This window comes from Sus scrofa, chromosome 11, assembly GCF_054392235.1.
Source record: "Sus scrofa isolate SSC_HxYL_T2T_F1_AM1 chromosome 11, Sscrofa_HxYL_maternal_Yorkshire_Landrace_v2.0, whole genome shotgun sequence".
In the NCBI taxonomy this organism is placed as follows: Eukaryota; Metazoa; Chordata; class Mammalia; order Artiodactyla; family Suidae; genus Sus; species Sus scrofa.
The window spans coordinates 33,155,114-33,173,349 of record NC_139393.1 but is presented as its reverse complement, the minus strand read 5'-3'; the positions used below and the strand labels follow the sequence as shown (position 1 = coordinate 33,173,349).

The 18,236-nt window shown below is 36.3% G+C and overlaps 1 protein-coding gene across 2 annotated transcripts in view; it reads left to right on the top strand.

Annotated features, from left to right (window-relative positions):
* DIAPH3 (diaphanous related formin 3) overlaps positions 1-18,236 on the top strand; it is a 501,230-nt gene that overhangs the window by 318,186 nt on the left and 164,808 nt on the right. For both annotated transcript variants that reach the window (XM_084982461.1, XM_084982460.1), the window contains 2 exons: positions 5,755-5,880; positions 14,890-15,053. In XM_084982461.1, the coding sequence (XP_084838587.1) occupies positions 5,755-5,880; positions 14,890-15,053 (290 nt within the window). The remainder of the gene's footprint in view (positions 1-5,754; positions 5,881-14,889; positions 15,054-18,236) is intronic.

Sequence of the window (18,236 nt, the reverse complement as noted above, 5' to 3'; positions counted from 1 at the left end):
TGGGATTTACATTCTGAGTAGCCACAGAACCATTTTTAAAGACAACCTTCTCACTCCTTACAATGTCAATGTTAAATGTTTGAATATGCCCCAAACCTTCCTAGCATCCCAGAGATTTTACTCTGGAAACGAGCTAACTCTTCTTTTTAGCTTGACTTCCACAACACTGTTCCTGACATGACGATGGTGATGATGATGATTTTTTTAAGGTTCCTTTAATTAAAAAATGACTTACTTCAGTCTTTAAGGTCTTCATTTCTTGGGTTCTAAGAAGAAGAGTAAGATCTCATTTTAGGAGTTCCCATCGTGGCACAAAGGAGACGAATCCAACTGGGAACCATGCGGTTGCAGGTTCAATCCCTGGCCTCGCTCAGTGGGTTAAGGCTCTGGCCTTGCCGTGAGCTGTGTCGTAGGTCGTAGATGCGCCTCAGATCTGGCGGTGCTGTGGCTCTGGCGTAGGCTGTCAACTATAGCTCTGATTAGACCCGTAGCCCGGGAACCTCTGTATGCCACAAGTGCAGTCCTAAAAAGACAAAAGACAAATGACAAAAAAAAAAAAAAAAAAAAAAAAAAAAATCTCATTTTGTTTTTTAAAAATTCTTCATCCTTTATTACAGCATTTGATCTTTTATGTCAGTGAGGTAAAAATATAAGGTGAGGCTTTCCTTTTCACCCATGTGGAAATGAAGTCAGTGAGAAGTTGCTTCAAACCGCAATGCTAGAACATAGTTCCTGACCCATTGGCTACCAGTGAGTCGGAAAAGGCTCAAAGGATGACCTGATAAGCCTTTCTTCTGAACCCTAAGCCCTTCTCTCATCCCATTGAAAAGCATTCACTTACTGGGGTGGCTCTATGTTCAGTTACAAGCAGCCGGCCTCCTCTGAGGACAGCCCTGGCTGTTGGGTAGCTCTGAGATGACAACACATACGTGAAAAATGTTAGTCATTGTAGGAGTTCTTGTAGCGCAGGGGAAACGAATCCGACTAGTATCCATGAGAATGTGGATTTGATCCCTGGCCTCGTTCAGTGGGTCAGGCATCTGGTATTGCCTTGAGATGTGGTGTAGGTCACAGTCAAGGCTCATATTCCGTGTTGCTGTGGCTGTGGCATAGGCTGTGGCTATAGCTCTGATTGGATCCCCAGCCTGGGAACTTCTATATGCCACGCGGGTGTATAAAAAGGAAAAAAAAAATTAGTCATTGTAATAAATTTTAAAAATTTAGTCAAAAAAATTTTAATGTAAATATACTTTAATATTTTTTAAAAATGAGTCACACCTCCTCAAATATACTAAAGTTCTGCCTGCTAACCAGACATGCACTTCAGTGTCCACATGACAGAGTAAAAAATGATGTATTTGGTCTTTTTCCTGGTTCCTCAAATCCTTCTTAAAAGAGACAAGTGTACTTTGTATGCTAATGAGGTGACTCAAGGCAAATACAGGGAGGACCAGCCTGGAGAGCCTCAGGCCAGGGAGACCTGTTGACAGAGATACCAACCATGTGATTAGAGGGTTAGAACGCTCAGCCCACCCTCTGACCTCCAGTTCAGTCACCAATAGCCAATGACTTAATCACACCTGTGTTGTGAAGCTTCCATCAGACTCTGAACAAGGAGGCTAAGGGAGCTTCTGTTGTAGTGACTGTGTGGATATGTTGGGAGGGCGGTGGACCTGGAGAGGGCAGGGAAGCTCTGTGCTACACACTCCCTCCCCACACCTTCCCTTTTGCATGTCTTCCATTTGGTGATAATCTTGAGTTATATCTTTTTATCATAAAAACTGTAATAGTATAATACTTTTCCAAGTTCAGTGAGTCATCCTAGCAAATTATAGAAAATAAATGAGGAGCAGGGGAGTGCTTGAGAACCTCTGCATTTATAGTTGGTTGTGAAACTGGCAGCACTTATGACTTGAATCTAGCCAGCACCCAAATAGGGACTTGAACCCACGTGCCAGGACTCAAACCCAGGCGAAACCCAGGTTGGGACTTGAACCCACAGTTTTTAAATTAGAATCACTCACCCATGCCTGGACTTCCTGAGGTTCAGGTTCTTCATGCCTCTGCGCAATAGGAATTCAGCCAGAGACAAAGTGATAGGCAAGAAATTGAGTTATTAAGCTAGGACACTTGTGAGACATGCAAGCGAGCAAGGAAGGAGTCTCTGCCCTGAAGATCTGGTGGGCTACTGTTTTATAATACAAGAGGAGTGGGGGTGGGAAAAGACAACCTCTTCTTCTCTCTTCTGATAGTAGCTCTTCCTTGGTATCCAGTAAGAGAGTATTTGACCCTGTTATGGTTCATATTCAAATCACCAGAAGGGTGTCCTTAAACTCCTGCCCAGTTCAAGTTCAACTCTGAACTTGAATACAGGCCTCACCCCATCCCCCATCCCATAACCTGAGGTATATCTCACGCCTCCACTAGTCACGCAAGCCTGCCTTGTTCTAAGTAGGGTGTTTTTTTTTTGGGGGGGGGCTTGTCTTTTTAGGGCGACACCCAGGGAACATGGAGGTTCCCAGGCTAGGGATCGAATTGAAGTTATAGCTGTTGGCCTTCACCACAGCCATAGCCACACAAGATCTGAGGTGAATCTGTGACCTACACCACAGCTCACTGCAAGGCAGATCCTTAACCCACTGAGTGAGGCCAGGGATCAAACCTTTGCCCTCATGAGCACTAGTCAGATTCATTTCTGCTGAGCCCTGATGGGAACTCCAAGCCTGGCTCATTCTGATGGGCCTCTTGAGCAGTTATTAACGGCGATTTCCCAAAGTCCCATAGGTTTTCCTCTCTGTCTGTGGTTCCCTCCTGGGACTTGGTTCCGTCCTGGGACTCCTACAACTACCTGTGTAACCATCCTACTCCATCTCTATCATTGGGAAGTATGGGTGATCTCTGGGACTTGTGACTGTCCCCTGAAGTGAGGGCGATCTTGTGGGACTGAGTCCTTAAACCCGTGGGGTCTGCACTAACTCCAGGCAGTCTCAGAATTGAAGTGAATTGGGAGACATCCCGCTGATGCTGCGGAATTGATAGGTTCTGGAATGATGTATTTGGAAAAACCAAATAATCCAACTATGTCTCTTCCCAGTGTTTGCCTTGTGTTTTTTGTTATGTGGGAGTTCCTCAGGTTTTTATTTCTCTTTTTTTCTAGGTATTTCTGAAATTTTACACGTGTGTATAATAAAGTTTGATCAGATTTAATCCTAATATTTTAAATATGTGATTTTATTCAATGATGCATCAACATATTAAATTTAAATATTAATTTAAAAATATAGTATACCTATCTGCCATCCTATCCATCTATCCATCCATCCAGAATGCTTAAGTCTGTTCCCCTGGTTTTAGCCATATGTGGATTACTTGTGATTTGCACTAGGGAAGAATGTACACAAAAAAAGCAGTCTTTATGTGAAAACTACATCCATGTACTTAAATTTTGTTACTGACAGGTAGGTGGGGGTTGCAAAAACAAAATGATAATTTCTGTAATTAATAATTTCTGTATAGCTAAATGGTTGAAAACAAAGTCTGGAATTAAACTGCCTGAATTCAAATTCTGGCATCACCACTTTTTGGTTGTTTGACTTTTATTTCATCCTCTCAGCTCTAGTTTCCTCATCTGTAAAACAGATAATCATAATGCCTATTTCACTATTTTCTTGTGAGAATTTAACGTAACAAATTAATTAATGGGATACACTTAAGACAGTACCTGACATACATAAACACTCAGTAAAATTTAGCTGCTACAATTGCCATTATAACAACCAGGGCTATTACAACTATTACTACTACTATTATAGTAATAATCGGAACTTAACTTGTATTATGAAGTGGTTCTATGGCTTATAAACACTCCGATCACGTATTTACTTAATAAAATGATTTTATGTGCTCAAAGCCTTTTTTTTTTTTTTTAACGAGAAAAGTTTCATAGTTTAAGGAAGTAACTGAACCACCTGTAAGATTTCTCTGGAAATCATAAAGGAAATGCTAATGAGACTTAGAGAAGTTAGGTAGACCAGGAGAGGGAAAGGAATCTCATTTTGTAATGCAGATAGATAGATGAGAGAAGCAAAAACCATTTGGAAATGAGAAGAGTCAATGAATCCCAGAGGCCTGCTCAAATAGTTGTCTTGGGTATGAATAACAGACATAAAAATGAAAGAGCATAGCCTAGAAAATAGGCATGGTTACCGCCATGAGCAGCCTGCAGCAAGCTATTGGGCATGTAAGTTACATAGATTGAATTTATTAATACACTCAAGGCTACCATAGTAGAAATATTTCATGTACTCTATTATCTGAGTTACTGTCTCAAACTTAAGGATCTACGAAAGGGGAAACATGGGTATAAAAAAACTAGGAGGAAAATATGCACCAATATAACTTGAAAATGGCTTCACAACAGGGGGAGCCAGAGGTTAAAGTCTCATCATCACTCTTCAGACACAAACAACTTTTATATGTCGCTCTCTGAAGGGTTCAGGCATTGGACTCATTCGTCATTGTAACTGAGAATTGGCTTATTCTAATTGTGATTATAATGTGTTTATAAGATTTTTATGAACAGTTATTAGTATTTTAGAATAGAAATTATTATTTTATGTACAACCAGTTTAAAAAAAAAAAGCAAAAAACTCCATATTCTTATACAGCTTTATTTTTCATGCCTCCTTTCTATTGCATTCTGTTGAACCTAGGTGGTAACTCTCATTTTTGTTTCAAAATTTATGTAACTCAGTCCCATTTTTTTGGGCATTCAGGTTACTTCCAAAGATATTCTTATCCCTACATATGAAACCTGACTTGCACCCATTTCTCAGGATTAATTTGAAGCCCCCAAATCATAGAGTATGTAAAATTATTATTTGCATTTTAAAAAATATTCTGTATATTTCATGTTAATGGGAATGAATGAATTGTTTTTTAATTAAAATTCTAAACCTATATCAAATATCAACTAACAAATATCAAATAAATTTCAAATATCCCAAATTTGGTTTTAACCACTCTTATCTCCTTTATATAGCATTAATTGTTTTGCCTGATGTCCTCTAAAGGAGACTAGGCAAAGATTTTAAGCAGTGACTCATCCTGTTTGAGTGACCAGAATTCTGATAGTGCCTTTGTGCCCTACATTACTATTTTTTCATGTCAACTGTGAGATGAAGAAGGAAAATCTTTATTAATTAATAAACACAAATTGTCCTCAGAGTACCAGTAAAGAAAGTTGGCCATTTGTTCCACTTGGTACTCAGATCATCTCTGATAGCTTTGCATTCCTTTAGCGAAAGAGCTTGAACAAGAGAGCACGCCTTCCCCATCTTGCCCATGTGCTCATCATTCCCTCTCAAAAGACTGTGATTTTGAGAAATGCTCAAATTATATTGAAATAGATTTAATTTTAAAAACATAGTGTTTCTTTGCCTTCTTTTTCTGAGTAGACTATTTTGTAAAGTTTGTAGAAAGGTCAAGAACTCTAAACAAAATGTATTTCTTAAATATGATTTGTTCACATGAGGTTTTCCTAAATTTCATTTTCTGTTTTAAAGAAACTTTTGTGAAATTTTCTTCATTTCTGGACTTGAAAGCTTTCTAAAAATTTTAGCACAATTTACCTTTTATTATAGTGGACATTCATTATTATTGTAAGGTTTTTCACAAATGTTTTCTTTCTAGGGTGTTTTACTTTTTTATATTATAATTTTGTCCTTTCAAGGCATATAATATTCTCTCTTTTAGTTTCTGTAGAAACGCTGGAAAAGAATTTGAAGCAGATGGGAAGGCAGCTTCAACAGCTTGAGAAAGATTTGAAAATCTTTCCTCCTCCTGAGGACTTGCATGATAAGTTTGTGACAAAGATGTCCATATCCTTTGATATCTAAATAACTTAAGTCACTAGTCAGGAGTACAATTTACGTAATGTTTTAAGTATACTTGCATAACCAGAAATTGTTCTGTAGTGCCAAATTAGAGAAGGTTTAACGTTGGCCTTCTTGCAAGGAAATTTATCAAGGATTTTCCTTATCACAAATAATACAGAAGTATATTCTATTGAATTCAATCCTTTCTTCCTTTTTATCAATATGAATAATATGTTCTTTCATCTTTTCCCTTCCATATGCCCTCTTTCCTGCTGACGTTCATGGTAAATTGAAAGAATAAGAACACTCATTTTGAGGAAGTTTGAATCTAATGTCATGTTGTGATTTAGATACTTTTAAAATGTTTTAGGAAGCAGATAAAGACTTTATATCTATATAAATTTATATAGCATGATAGGTCAGCTTAATTTCAAGACTTGGCATGTATTAATAAACTCATGTTGGAGAAACTTTGAAATCTCCTTTAGAAATACTACATGGTTCCAAAATCAAAATCAAATTTCTCAGAGTCACTGCTTATGTAGGTAGTCTTCAGATCCAAAATAAAATTGACAAATGTGTATGTGTGTGTATGTGTGTGTGTGTGTATAGTATATGTGTGGTTAATGGGACTGAATGTTAATGGGAGTGAATGAATTGTTTTTTAATTAAAATTCTAAACCCATATCAAATATCAACTAACAAATATCAAATAAATTTCAAATATCCCAAATTTGGTTTTAACCACTCTTATCTCCTTTATATATCATTAATTGTTTTGCCTGATGTCCTCTGAAAGTGACCAGGCAAAGATTTTAAGCAGTGACTCATCCTGTTGGGTGGCCAGAATTCTGATAGTGCCTTTGTGCTATATTAATATATATATAGTATGTGTGTGGTTATATATACACATGTATACATAAAAACTAAAGGTATTAGGATTGTGTCCTACTTAATTTAAGGTTCCTTTGAATTCAGTTATCTTTGGTTTTACTAACTTTGTTGCTTAATCTCTAATGAGTAATTGAAGTAATAAACTTTTCTTTTTTAATTTCCAGAAACTAATGTTAAGTTGCTTTCCAAACCGTTCTCTGAAATTAGAGACTGATATCTTTTGTGTTATAATAAAGTATTACTACGATGCATTATTAAAATCCCATATGGACTTCAGAATTCTGCATGAAAGGATAACCCACTTCCAAATGAGCACTTATAAATAGATGCTCCTAATATTTTATTTTAAACTGAGATACTTGAAATAAAATGAAATAAAACTACTTTTCCTCTATCTATTCTCCCTTGAGATTTGACAAATCATAAAATTATTATTTGGCTTGTCATGGATTTTATTGTACTATATGCTTTCAGCTTAATTGTGAATTAGTTCAGTTTTAGCTTTCTTCTCCGTATCTTTTGGGAAATATCATAAAAATGTACTCCAGCAACAATCAATTCAAGCTAATGTGTTTATTTCCTTTCATATCTTTCCTACTCACCCAGTTTCGTCTTTTATTAGACAGAATGCCTTTATCACTACATTTGAGAAGTTTGGCTTTTTTAAAACTAAGTCTGTGTTTATCCATCAAATATGTGTTTACAGCACCTTCTCATTCGGCAAAGTATGCTTTTTAAGGCTAAATTTGTTATTGCAGATTTATATCCGTTTTTTCATTCTTAGCTTCTCCCCCTTCATTTTGTCATGTTAAAATATTCATATGTGACAATACATGTAAGGATAACTTGATCCCCTTGCTGTACAGTGGGAAAATTAAAAAAAGAAAGAAAAAAAAAAGAAAATCAGGAGTTAGATGGAAATGCTCATTATTGCTGTTAATACTCAACATTTTTGAAATTATAACAAATGTTATAGATCATTTGAGAAAATGCTGGAAAAGAGAGATTAAATCATCTCTTTTTTATTGATTGAAAAAAAAAAAAGAATCATTGAGGTACTTATTATTGTTCCCTATAGTTCAAAAGCATTTTAGAAAAGGTTTTGCTTGCATACAGTTTCTTGCATACAGTTTCTTACAAGAAACTGTGAGTGTACTAACATAGGACCTGATATAAATTCCTGAGCTGAGAATAAAGGTGGTAGAATTATGCTTGGCAGACAATCTCAGGACCCATCCATACTTGTGTTCTTCTTACGACACAGAAGCTGAATGATGTTGGCTTCTTGAAAGGTATGCAGCTCATAAAAGGCAACCAGCAGGAAATCAGAAACAGGAAGGATGAGGCTTTGTTGGAAACAATTTTTCATTCTGAGTACAATTATACTCCATGGACAAGAAAGCTACTACATCCTGTCGCTAAATATCACAACCTAGAAGCCTCTAATGAACTGATTAACATTCATGTGTCTCTTGGAAGTCAGATATATGAACAGTTGGTGCACTTTGCTATTGACAAAGCTTATAATCATAAATATTCTTTGCTGAGATTAGATTGCACGCGTTTGCTTTTCATCTTGGTTAGACATACTAGTTTCAGAGTAATTAAATTCATTCATTGCAAAGCTTTGTTTACTTTAATTAGGACTGACAAGTCAGATTTTGAATATTAAATGCATTTTACAGATCTTAGTAAAATGGCAAATTTTGAACTTCTTACATCTTTGAAAGTGGAAGAGTTTGGAAGCTAAATTCACAATGAATAAAATGTATTTAAAATTTGGGTTATTAACACTGAAACTTTGTTTATGATTTAAGTATTAGTGCTTATTAGTCGAAGCACATAACAAATGTTTGGTTCATCAACCAATTCTGAAAGAATATGTGTTATCTAAGCTGTTAAGGATGGATTTTTACAAGTAGATATTTCATATAAACAGTCATGATTTAGTGAACTATTAAATAATCTATTAATTAAGTTGCTTTAATTTATAGTGATGCAATTTTGTTATAGTTTCATGAAATGAAATTTCATGTAAAGCATTCAACTGTAGTATATTGTATTTTCATTCTCCCAATACTTGTTTTCTTTATATATACTTCTTAATATTAAAAAAGCACATTTTATGCATTCTTTAAAAGACATGTACAGTCATTTCATATACATCACATTGACTTTTTAACTGATAATTATGTTACTTCTTAATTGCTAAGCCTAGTCAAAAATATAAATAGAGTTGAATAGCTTCACTGCAAATATTTGCTTGAAAAATGCGTAACGTAATTTTGAGATGGGGTCATCAACATTGTTATATATGAAGTGATATATGTAAGGTGAACATACTTATTAAATTCTCATCAGTGAAAATATTAGGAAAATGCCAGGATTTGTGTCATGTTGTGCCTGTTCCTTTCTCTTGATCTTTAAATTCCGGAATATTTCTTATTTTAAAGAAAATAACTCCTAGAGTATCACCCTTGAAAGGTTCCTTGCACAAGTCTTTACCTTTCTTTTTTCCTTATTCTCCCTCCCTCCCAAGTCTCTTAGAACAAAAATCATTTTGCTACACATTTCTATATTTTTGTATTTGTCACACAACTTACATGACAAGTTATTTGACTCCCATTTTATAGTCTTTAAATTTCTTCATTGCAATCCTGCTTCATTTTCACTCTTCCTTTTTTGTTGTTCCACTGTGTAACAATATTTTAGGCACTTCTGAAATTACTACATAGATGTTAAAACTATCCCAATAAATTCCTTGAGAGAAGGAGTGAAATCTTACTTACCTGTCTATTACATATTGCATAAGGCACAGCATTTTTCAGGTAAAGGAATTTAGTATTTTTTTTTTTTAATTGAACTGTGGTTAGGAAGTAAAATAGAAAAGTAGTAGTAAATGTGAACTTGTATGGTCCATACATGGTCCATTTGCAAGAGTGGGAAGCTGGGTGATTGATTTTTAAGGGCAGATTTTTGTCTCTTGGTCTTCTTTCTTCCCTTTTTTTCGGCTTTCTCTCTCACCTGTTTTCCATTTAATCCATTCTTAAACTTTTAAGACTCGAGTTAGTAGGTCCCTGGTGGCTTAGCACTTAAGGATTCAACATTGTCACTGCTTTGGGGCGAGTTTGATCCCTGGCCTGGGAACTTAAGTTTAAAATATCCTGCTCCTCATCCTCTGTGAATCCTCGAGTCTTTAATGATCTTTTCCTTCTCTAGAGTCTTAACACTGAAAGCAGGGGCTACAAAGCATCCTGCTCATGGCTGTTTTACCAGCAGTCACGGTCCCCTTCTCAGGTGGAACTTCCCTGACTACCCAGCATAAATTAGCCTCTGTCACTTATACAGCATCAAAGAGTTTTATTTTCTTCACCACACTTACCTCTCTCTGAATCTCTCATTCATTTACTTCTTTATTCTCTGTCACCACACTCTAGAATTCATGTTTCCTGAAAGTGGGGACTTTGCTTACCTTGTTAACTACTGTTTTCCCTCATGCCCAGGAGAGGGGAAATCAAGGGTCCACTGGATATTTATAGATTCACTGCCCACCTGCCTGCTTGACTGGCCAGATCCTGGGTACTTAAGAAGATCCATAAAAGATATTAGACATATAGGAGTGATTGAAACTTGTCCACATAAGATGGTTAATAGAAGTAATAGACATCCTCAGTGGGGGAAGTACAATAATGAGGGCAAAATGTGGGAATGAATATAGAATATATTTGTGCTAGATGGGTTGGGAATGAGCAGTACTTTTTGACCAGGAGTTAAATCCCATATCTCAGTCTGGCTACTTAGTTGGCCCACACTAAACATTTGTGGTTCAGTTGTGTGAACACAAATCTGGTTGTCATGTAGAAAACCAGTGAAATGAGAAAATTACAGTGGTTCAGGTAGAAAATTTTCAAAATTTGGCCCTAATCCTGGTGAAGAAAGGAAAATAGATTTCACAATAATATCAGGTAATTGGATATGTATCAGCATTTCTGTAATGAATTTTGTCATCTTTATTTTGTTGAATAAGCTCACCTATTTCCCTAAAGATCTTTACAAATAGAGGATTTGATGCTGGGAAAAAATAAAGCCTACCAACATAGACATTTACTTCTAACTGGGGTTTAACAATTGACACAAGAACACCTGTGTTTGTTTTTGCTTTTTGGATGATGATGGCTTTTTATGTGAATATTGCCTCATCCCTTAATGAGAGAGTAGCCCATCAGTAGTGATGTAGAGTGCCTCATTAATGTAACCATTTATTCCATTCTAGTAGAGAATCATTTTAAACTTCTGAGAATTTATTTGGCTATTTCCAAAACTGTTTCAGTTCAGTGACAATTTTACCATTTTTGTGGGTAATCCCACTTATTCAAAGCTCCACTTCATTTGGGGAGCAATTTGTTTTATAGATTACAATAAGAAAATTACTTTATAAAGATCTCTGGCTTTTAAAACAAGACCATGTATTTTCCATGGTTTTGGCTCTTGGTCTTCTTTCCCATCATGTCGTTTAATAGAGTTACAGTTTTTATTAAGCATGCCTATGCATATTTCTGATATTTCATTAACTTGTGATTCTTATCTGAAACCTAAAAAGTGTTATTGATAATATAGCTTTATTTTTACCTACTTACTAAACTTATTCCTATGAATGGACATATTCCCAGGTACTAGAATAAAATTACTACTATCTGTGGAGTGCCCATTATTAAAACTCAAAGGGTTAGAAGCAGTGATAGGGAAAAAAGAGGAGTAGCTATAGAACCATATAATTAGAAACACCCAGCAAAGTAGTGTGACCCATAGGAATACTGTTACTTCTGAACATTACATCCAAATTGTGTGTTTATGTGTGTGAGTGAATGTGTATACATGCGGTTTTATGAGTAGAAGTTCCTTGACTTATATCAGACTTTTTGAGGAAGTCTGTGACCCTTCCCACTGAAGTTTAAGAGTGATGATAGTTGGAGTTCCCGTCGTGGCGCAGTGGTTAACGAATCCGACTAGGAACCATGAGGTTGCGGGTTCGGTCCCTGCCCTTGCTCAGTGGGTTAACGATCTGGCGTTGCCGTGAGCTGTGGTGTAGGTTGCAGACGCGGCTCGGATCCCGCATTGCTGTGGCTCTGGCGTAGGCCGGTGGCTACAGCTCCGATTCAACCCCTAGCCTGGGAACCTCCATATGCCGCGGGAGCGGCCCAAGAAATAGCAACAACAACAACAACAACAACAACAAAAAAAAAAAAGACAAAAAAAAAAAAAAAAAGAGTGATGATAGTTGGGTAAAACAAGTCATTGGCACCAATGTAATTGCAGATGATTAGATTTAGTACAGCCTCTAGAGGAGGGGCTGACAGTCACAGGAGACCATTCCCCAAAATGTGGCAAGAGCAAAACACTACTAGGAGATCAGCCTAGCAAGGCACACTCACTTCATCACAGAAAGTACAATGGACTACAGGTGCTGTGTTTACAGTGAAACAAACTCATAGTTGTTGAGATTAGAGAAGGTGGCTTCATGGAAGAGGATGATGAGTTCGGACAAGCAAAGGCAGAGAAAAATTTCTCTTTTAGACAGGAGTTAAGGATATATAAATAATCCATGTGGGTAGATTCTCTAACTGGGACATAAATTTTAGGTGCGTGTTAGATTGAATAGATAAACCAGTGCTGATTTCTTAACTTGCTAGGTAAATGAAGGAATGCTTGCTGCACATCATAAATGAATTGCCATATGTTTCATTTAATGATAGTTTCTTCATGCATTTCAAAAGTGATTTTTATTTATATTAATTCACTTTACCTACAGAATTTTCACAAAGCAGATATTTCACAAGACAATATATATGGAAACTTGTCATGTGTGACTGTATTATTATAATTTCTTGTGATTTGACTACTATACAAAATCTTCTGTTCATTCAAGGATTAAAAAAGATGAGGAGTTCCCGTCAGGACTCAGTGGATACGAATCTGACTAGCAGCCATGAGGATGCAGGTTCGATTCCTGGCCTCTCTCAGTGGGTTAAGGATCCAGTGTTGCCGTGAGCTGTGGTGTAGGTCACAGACACAGCTCAGATCTGGCATTGCTGTGCCTGTGGCATAGGCCAGCAGCTATAGCTCCAATTCGACCCCTAGCCTGGGAACCTCCATATGCCATGGGTGCAGCCCTAAAAAGACAAAAAAGTAAAAATAAAAATAAAAAAGATGATACCTCATCTAAATGCACTGTTACTGTTATCCTTTAGAGTCTTAGAAACTATGAGGAGGCATTTTGCTATTCAAATTAATATAAATTAGCCAAAGATCTATAGATTTTCTAAGCTCATTAAAAAGAAAAATTCAGCTCTCACGTCTGAAACCCTTACATTCTAGAAGACTGTCTCTTTAACTAGACAGAGCATAGTATGAAAACAAACAAACAGAAAATAGAAGGCAGTAGGTAATGTGTGGATTGACCAAAGCCATGGATACAGGTGAGTTGTGATTGATTGGGAAGCCTTGGGTCTTTGGAGGGAGGCTGGGTTCTAGTTACTAGACTTCTTCTCTGCCCCCTGGTTCACCTTGTATCTGTCAGCACTGCTACTGCTTTCTTGGTCTTTTGTTCTTATTCTCAAAACAAAGGGCTTGGATCAGTTTCCTTCCTTCATCCTCCACTAGAGAATGTTGTACGAGAGGAACTGTTATCTTTTTGAAATTGTGGAAAATTTCTCTTTTTAGATATTAACATTTAAAAAATTTCTTTGTCCTGGCCCGAGTCTAGTTCTTATTTTGTTATTGACTTAAAAATGTGCTAATATCCATTTATCCTTTTCTTTTAGGGACAATAAGATGACTTCAGTAAGTTTAATTCTGTGTATTCCATTTCTTTAACTATCCTGGTTTATAGGAGCCATAGATAATTATGACAGATGCTCTAACAGAGTCATCTTTTCAGAATGTGCTGTGGGGATTTTTGGTCTGGCTGCAATAGCAATTTATCGCACCACAAAGGAAATTCCATGGTTTGTTTAGAAGACGTGTTCTAATGCCACCACCTTATTCACAGAAATTTAGTCTTCTCAGTCTCAGTGTGCTTTGAACTTATTGTCATAAATGAGAAAAGAATATTTCTCTCTGTGTGTATAATCCTAATTTTATATCTTGTAATGTATAGAAGAAACCATATATTTTCCAAAGGAGAAGTTAAAACATGAGTTTACTTTCTTAAGAAATTTTTAATGTAACTCAAGTAAATTTATTGCTTTTAGAACCTTAAATAATATTTAAATTGAATAAGTGGGCAATAATAAGACCAAATGGGGAATTCCCCTTGTTGCACAATGCAAAAAATCTGACTAGTATCCATGAGGATTCAGGTTTGATTTTTGCCCTTGTTCAGTGGGTTGGGCATCCTGTGTTGCTGTGGCTCAGCTCCAATTCAAGCCCTACCCTGGGAACTTCCATATGCCTCTGATGCGGACCTAAAAAGCATAAAAGAAAAGAAAAAAAAGACCAAATATTTATATATACTACTAAACGCCATTCATTTTTCCCCAGAACTTTACGTGTATTAACTCATTAGTCCCCACAACAGCCCTATAAGATAGGTGATGTAATTATTATCATTTTTGTTATTATTATTCCCATTTTATAGGTGAGGAAATTGTGGCACAGAAAGATGAAGGCATTTGTCCATAGGGACAGTACTACCAAGTGTGCAAGGGAGAAAATGATCCTCTTAAGTACCATGCAAAATGCCTGGGTCATTAATTTCAATATCACTATAATTTTAAATCATATTGCATGATCTGAGTAAGACAGGCAAACTGGAAGAAAATTTCCTTGATCTCAATTATAAAGTGGAAATATTAAATATACAGTTAGCTTTTCTGATAACTTTTTCCAACGGTAGTTAGGAACTACACTGAAGATTTCATTCCTGTACAGTGTAGATTGACTACACTGAAGATTTCATTCCTGTACAGTGTAGATTGACTCTAATGCCTATTAGAGCTAATTTTGGCATTTTGGAAATAGGTAATAGTGGCTAAGAATTAAAGCAGCCATTGGGCTTACAGAATTTTTTCCCCTGAAAGATTACTCTGTAAATTTCAGAATACCTTAACTGTAATATACAGCTTTGTTATCAGTGCAAAAGAACAACATGAGAAACTTTCAAAATTACATGAAAACATGGACAAGTCATACCAGAGCATAATGCAGTACTATGCCATCGACATGAAGAAGGTGTCTGTGGAAGACTTTTTGACTGACTTGAATAACTTCAGAACCATGTTTATGGTATGTCAAAATTTTTACAAAGTACTAGTATCTATACTACTTCATCTATTATTACTCCTATTTCAATGCTTCATTCTACTGTCATCTGTGGGAAAACCTACCTTTTCTGATGTTGAAAGTTGGCTTGAAAATTTTCAGATTTTTAAATCTATTGAAAAATGTGTGTTTTGTTCTCTTTTTGGCCTTCCCAACATAAAGCTGTAATCAGAAATTTTGATTGAAAAGGTGACAAATTCTGAAGTTTTTCATAAAGACTCCCCTCTTGGCTGATTACAAAGCACTTTTGTAATAAGTTTTTGGCTATGAATTTGTTTCTTTATACTTAAGATCAATTTGTATTTTTGTGGTATAATTTTACCAAATTCTGTGCAGCTCTTATGAAGCTTTTTCTCCTCTTTTCTTTTCTTAATGCATTGTACAATAAGCTACCTGCGATTTGCCTTTGAATGGATTTTCCATTCCTAGGGTTTCCTTTAGATACTTTAATAGAGAGGTCAGGTCTCTGATGTGGAATCCTTTCATTTAGGCATTAAAAAGATCTTTTGAAAAGTATTAGCTGATTAGATGGGGGAAAAAAACCACACACATATTAAAGTGAGAAAGCATTGTTGCCTCCCTAGGGAAACTGGTGATACATTTCTGCAATGAAAAATTATGTTATTCTTAATAGACGGGTAAGTAAGTCAGTTTTGTGCTTCAGCAAATGTTTGTGGGGATTATAAAGTTTTGAGTTGTAAGAAAAAGAAGGTCTAGACGAGCTGGTTCTTTAATATCAGGAAAACTTTATTGCTGAATTTGACTTGGTTATAATCACTTGGTTGCGATTAGATAGTCTTTTAATAAAAATTCAATATTTTAAAGGAAAACTGGTCTACAATAAGCACATATTTGCTCACACCCCTAGTTTATTTCCTCCACAAATTCAAAGTGATTCTTCAATTTTTTTCATTACCAGAAATGAATTTGATAATTACATGTGTTATGTGAGTATTCGTGTGATATATAATATGCTATTCTAATTTTTGTTTTATGAGGCAACGTGGCTTAGTGGAAGTAGCAAAGCCTTTGCAGTTTGAGAGAGCTGGATTTAGATTCCACACTTAGTTACTGTGAACACTATTTAACCTTCCTGAGCTTAAAATTAAATTATATTAAAATCTTTAGAGTTTAGTATAAAAATCACTTTTTATCTAAATAATTCGGAGAGGAAATTTTCTTTAGACTAATCATGAGCCTGAAAGTGACAAAGGGAACTGTAATTTCACACACATATTTTTTTCCTCCTTTCTTTATGGTTGTACTGCTTGAACTTTAGATAATGTATCTTTAAAAAGAACACAGTGTCAAAACTGACAAATTATTGACAAATAAATATCTGTTTTGTCCATGGCTTCTGATCTCTTAGGTTGCTATTTAATTCCATACTATTCACCTTTGGAAACTAGGTCAATTTCAGTGAGTTTTTATGAAAACATTTGGGATAGATATGAATGTTTAACATGTCGAAGATCTGTTCTAGAAAGCTACATTAATACAATAGGCAAGAAAATTTATGTTCTCTTTAAGAAAATACTGTTAAGATATATTTACATTGTTAAATATGTTTACATTGTTAAAATGTGTTTATACTGTTGCTTCATGCACTGTTGTTCCAACAAATTTTAAGGTAGAGGAGACTCCTTTTGTATAAGGAGTCCGTCTGAGCACCGCTCTCATTCTACACCTGCCCTCCACTATGGCAGCTTTCCCTGGAATGTTTTCTCTCAAGTTCAGGCCACTCTGCTTGCTGTTTGCTCCCTGGGGAACTCCCTCCCTGTTTTGCCTGGCTAAGTTATGGTGCTCAATGTTCTGATTTCTATTCAGACTTTGCTTCATCTGGAAACATACGTTCCCATCTGTGGTGGGTAGCATTGTCTAATAGCTAACACATATACTGCCAACCAAATGCCAAGTGCTGTTCTCATTCATTTAATCCTTTTAACAACAGACAGATGTGGTACGTGTACTGTGATTATTCCCACTTAGAATAAGTGCAAGGCTTAGAGAGATTATGGCTTGCCTGTTGTTACACAGTTAGCAAGTGACTAAATGGAGATACTAACTCGGGGTCTCACCACTGTTACTAGGATTTCCCAACTAATTTGTGTAGATATAGCTGTTCTGCTTCTTTTTTTTTTTTTTTTTTTGGTCTTCTTTTTTTTTCTTTCTGAGGACCTTTGCGCAATAGCTAAGGAAGAAACATCTGTTCCAATTTGCTGCTTCAAGCCATGTGGACCAAAGGGGAAGGGTTTCATGATCTTGTAGCTTCCTCTGAAGAACACCTGTTCACTGTGGCAGCATTTGAACTCACCTCTGTTCCAGTTGGGGATTCTCAACTGGGAGTTAATTTGTTACTGTTGTTGTCTTAACAATCTATTATTGGTAGCCTGCTCATTGGGAATGGTTTCTATCTCTAACTACTGATCAACTTCCAAGAAATAGAGACTAAGTTTACATTGTAAATTTTTAGCTTTATTTATTTATTTACTGCCTTTTTGCCTTTTCTGGGGCCGCTCCCGCGGCATATGGAGGTTCCCAGTCTAGGGGTCTAATTGGAGCCGTGGCCACTGGCCTACGCCAGAGCCACAGCAATGCGGGATCCGAGCCTCATCTGCAACCTATACCACAGCTCACGGCAATGCCAGATCCTTAACCCACTGAGCAAGGCCAGGGATCAAACCCGAAACCTGTGGTTCCTAGTCGGATTCATTAACCACTGCGCCAGGACGGGAACTCCTAGCTGTATTTTTATTATTATCTTCAACAAGATAAAACCAAATACACCTGCCACTGATGGAGCTGCTAAGATCCTACTTAGTCTTCACAGCATTTTTACGAGGTGTGGAGTGTTACCTGGAGGAAACTGTGGGCTAGAGAAAGGAACTCCATGCCTTGGCAGAGGCTCTTCAGAAGTAGAAGGGGCAGGATTAAATGGAGGCCTACCTGACTCTAAAGCCTGTACTTTAAAATTTTTTTTCAAAAGCGTTTTACTACATTTTTACTATTTGTGATTTTCACGTTTTTTACCTTATATCTCTATTGTAGAAATATTATATTATGTTGTTATACTGTACATATTTTCTCTACTTTATTCAATAATATCACTTGGTAGCTTGAAATCCACCGTAAAGGGGATATTGACAC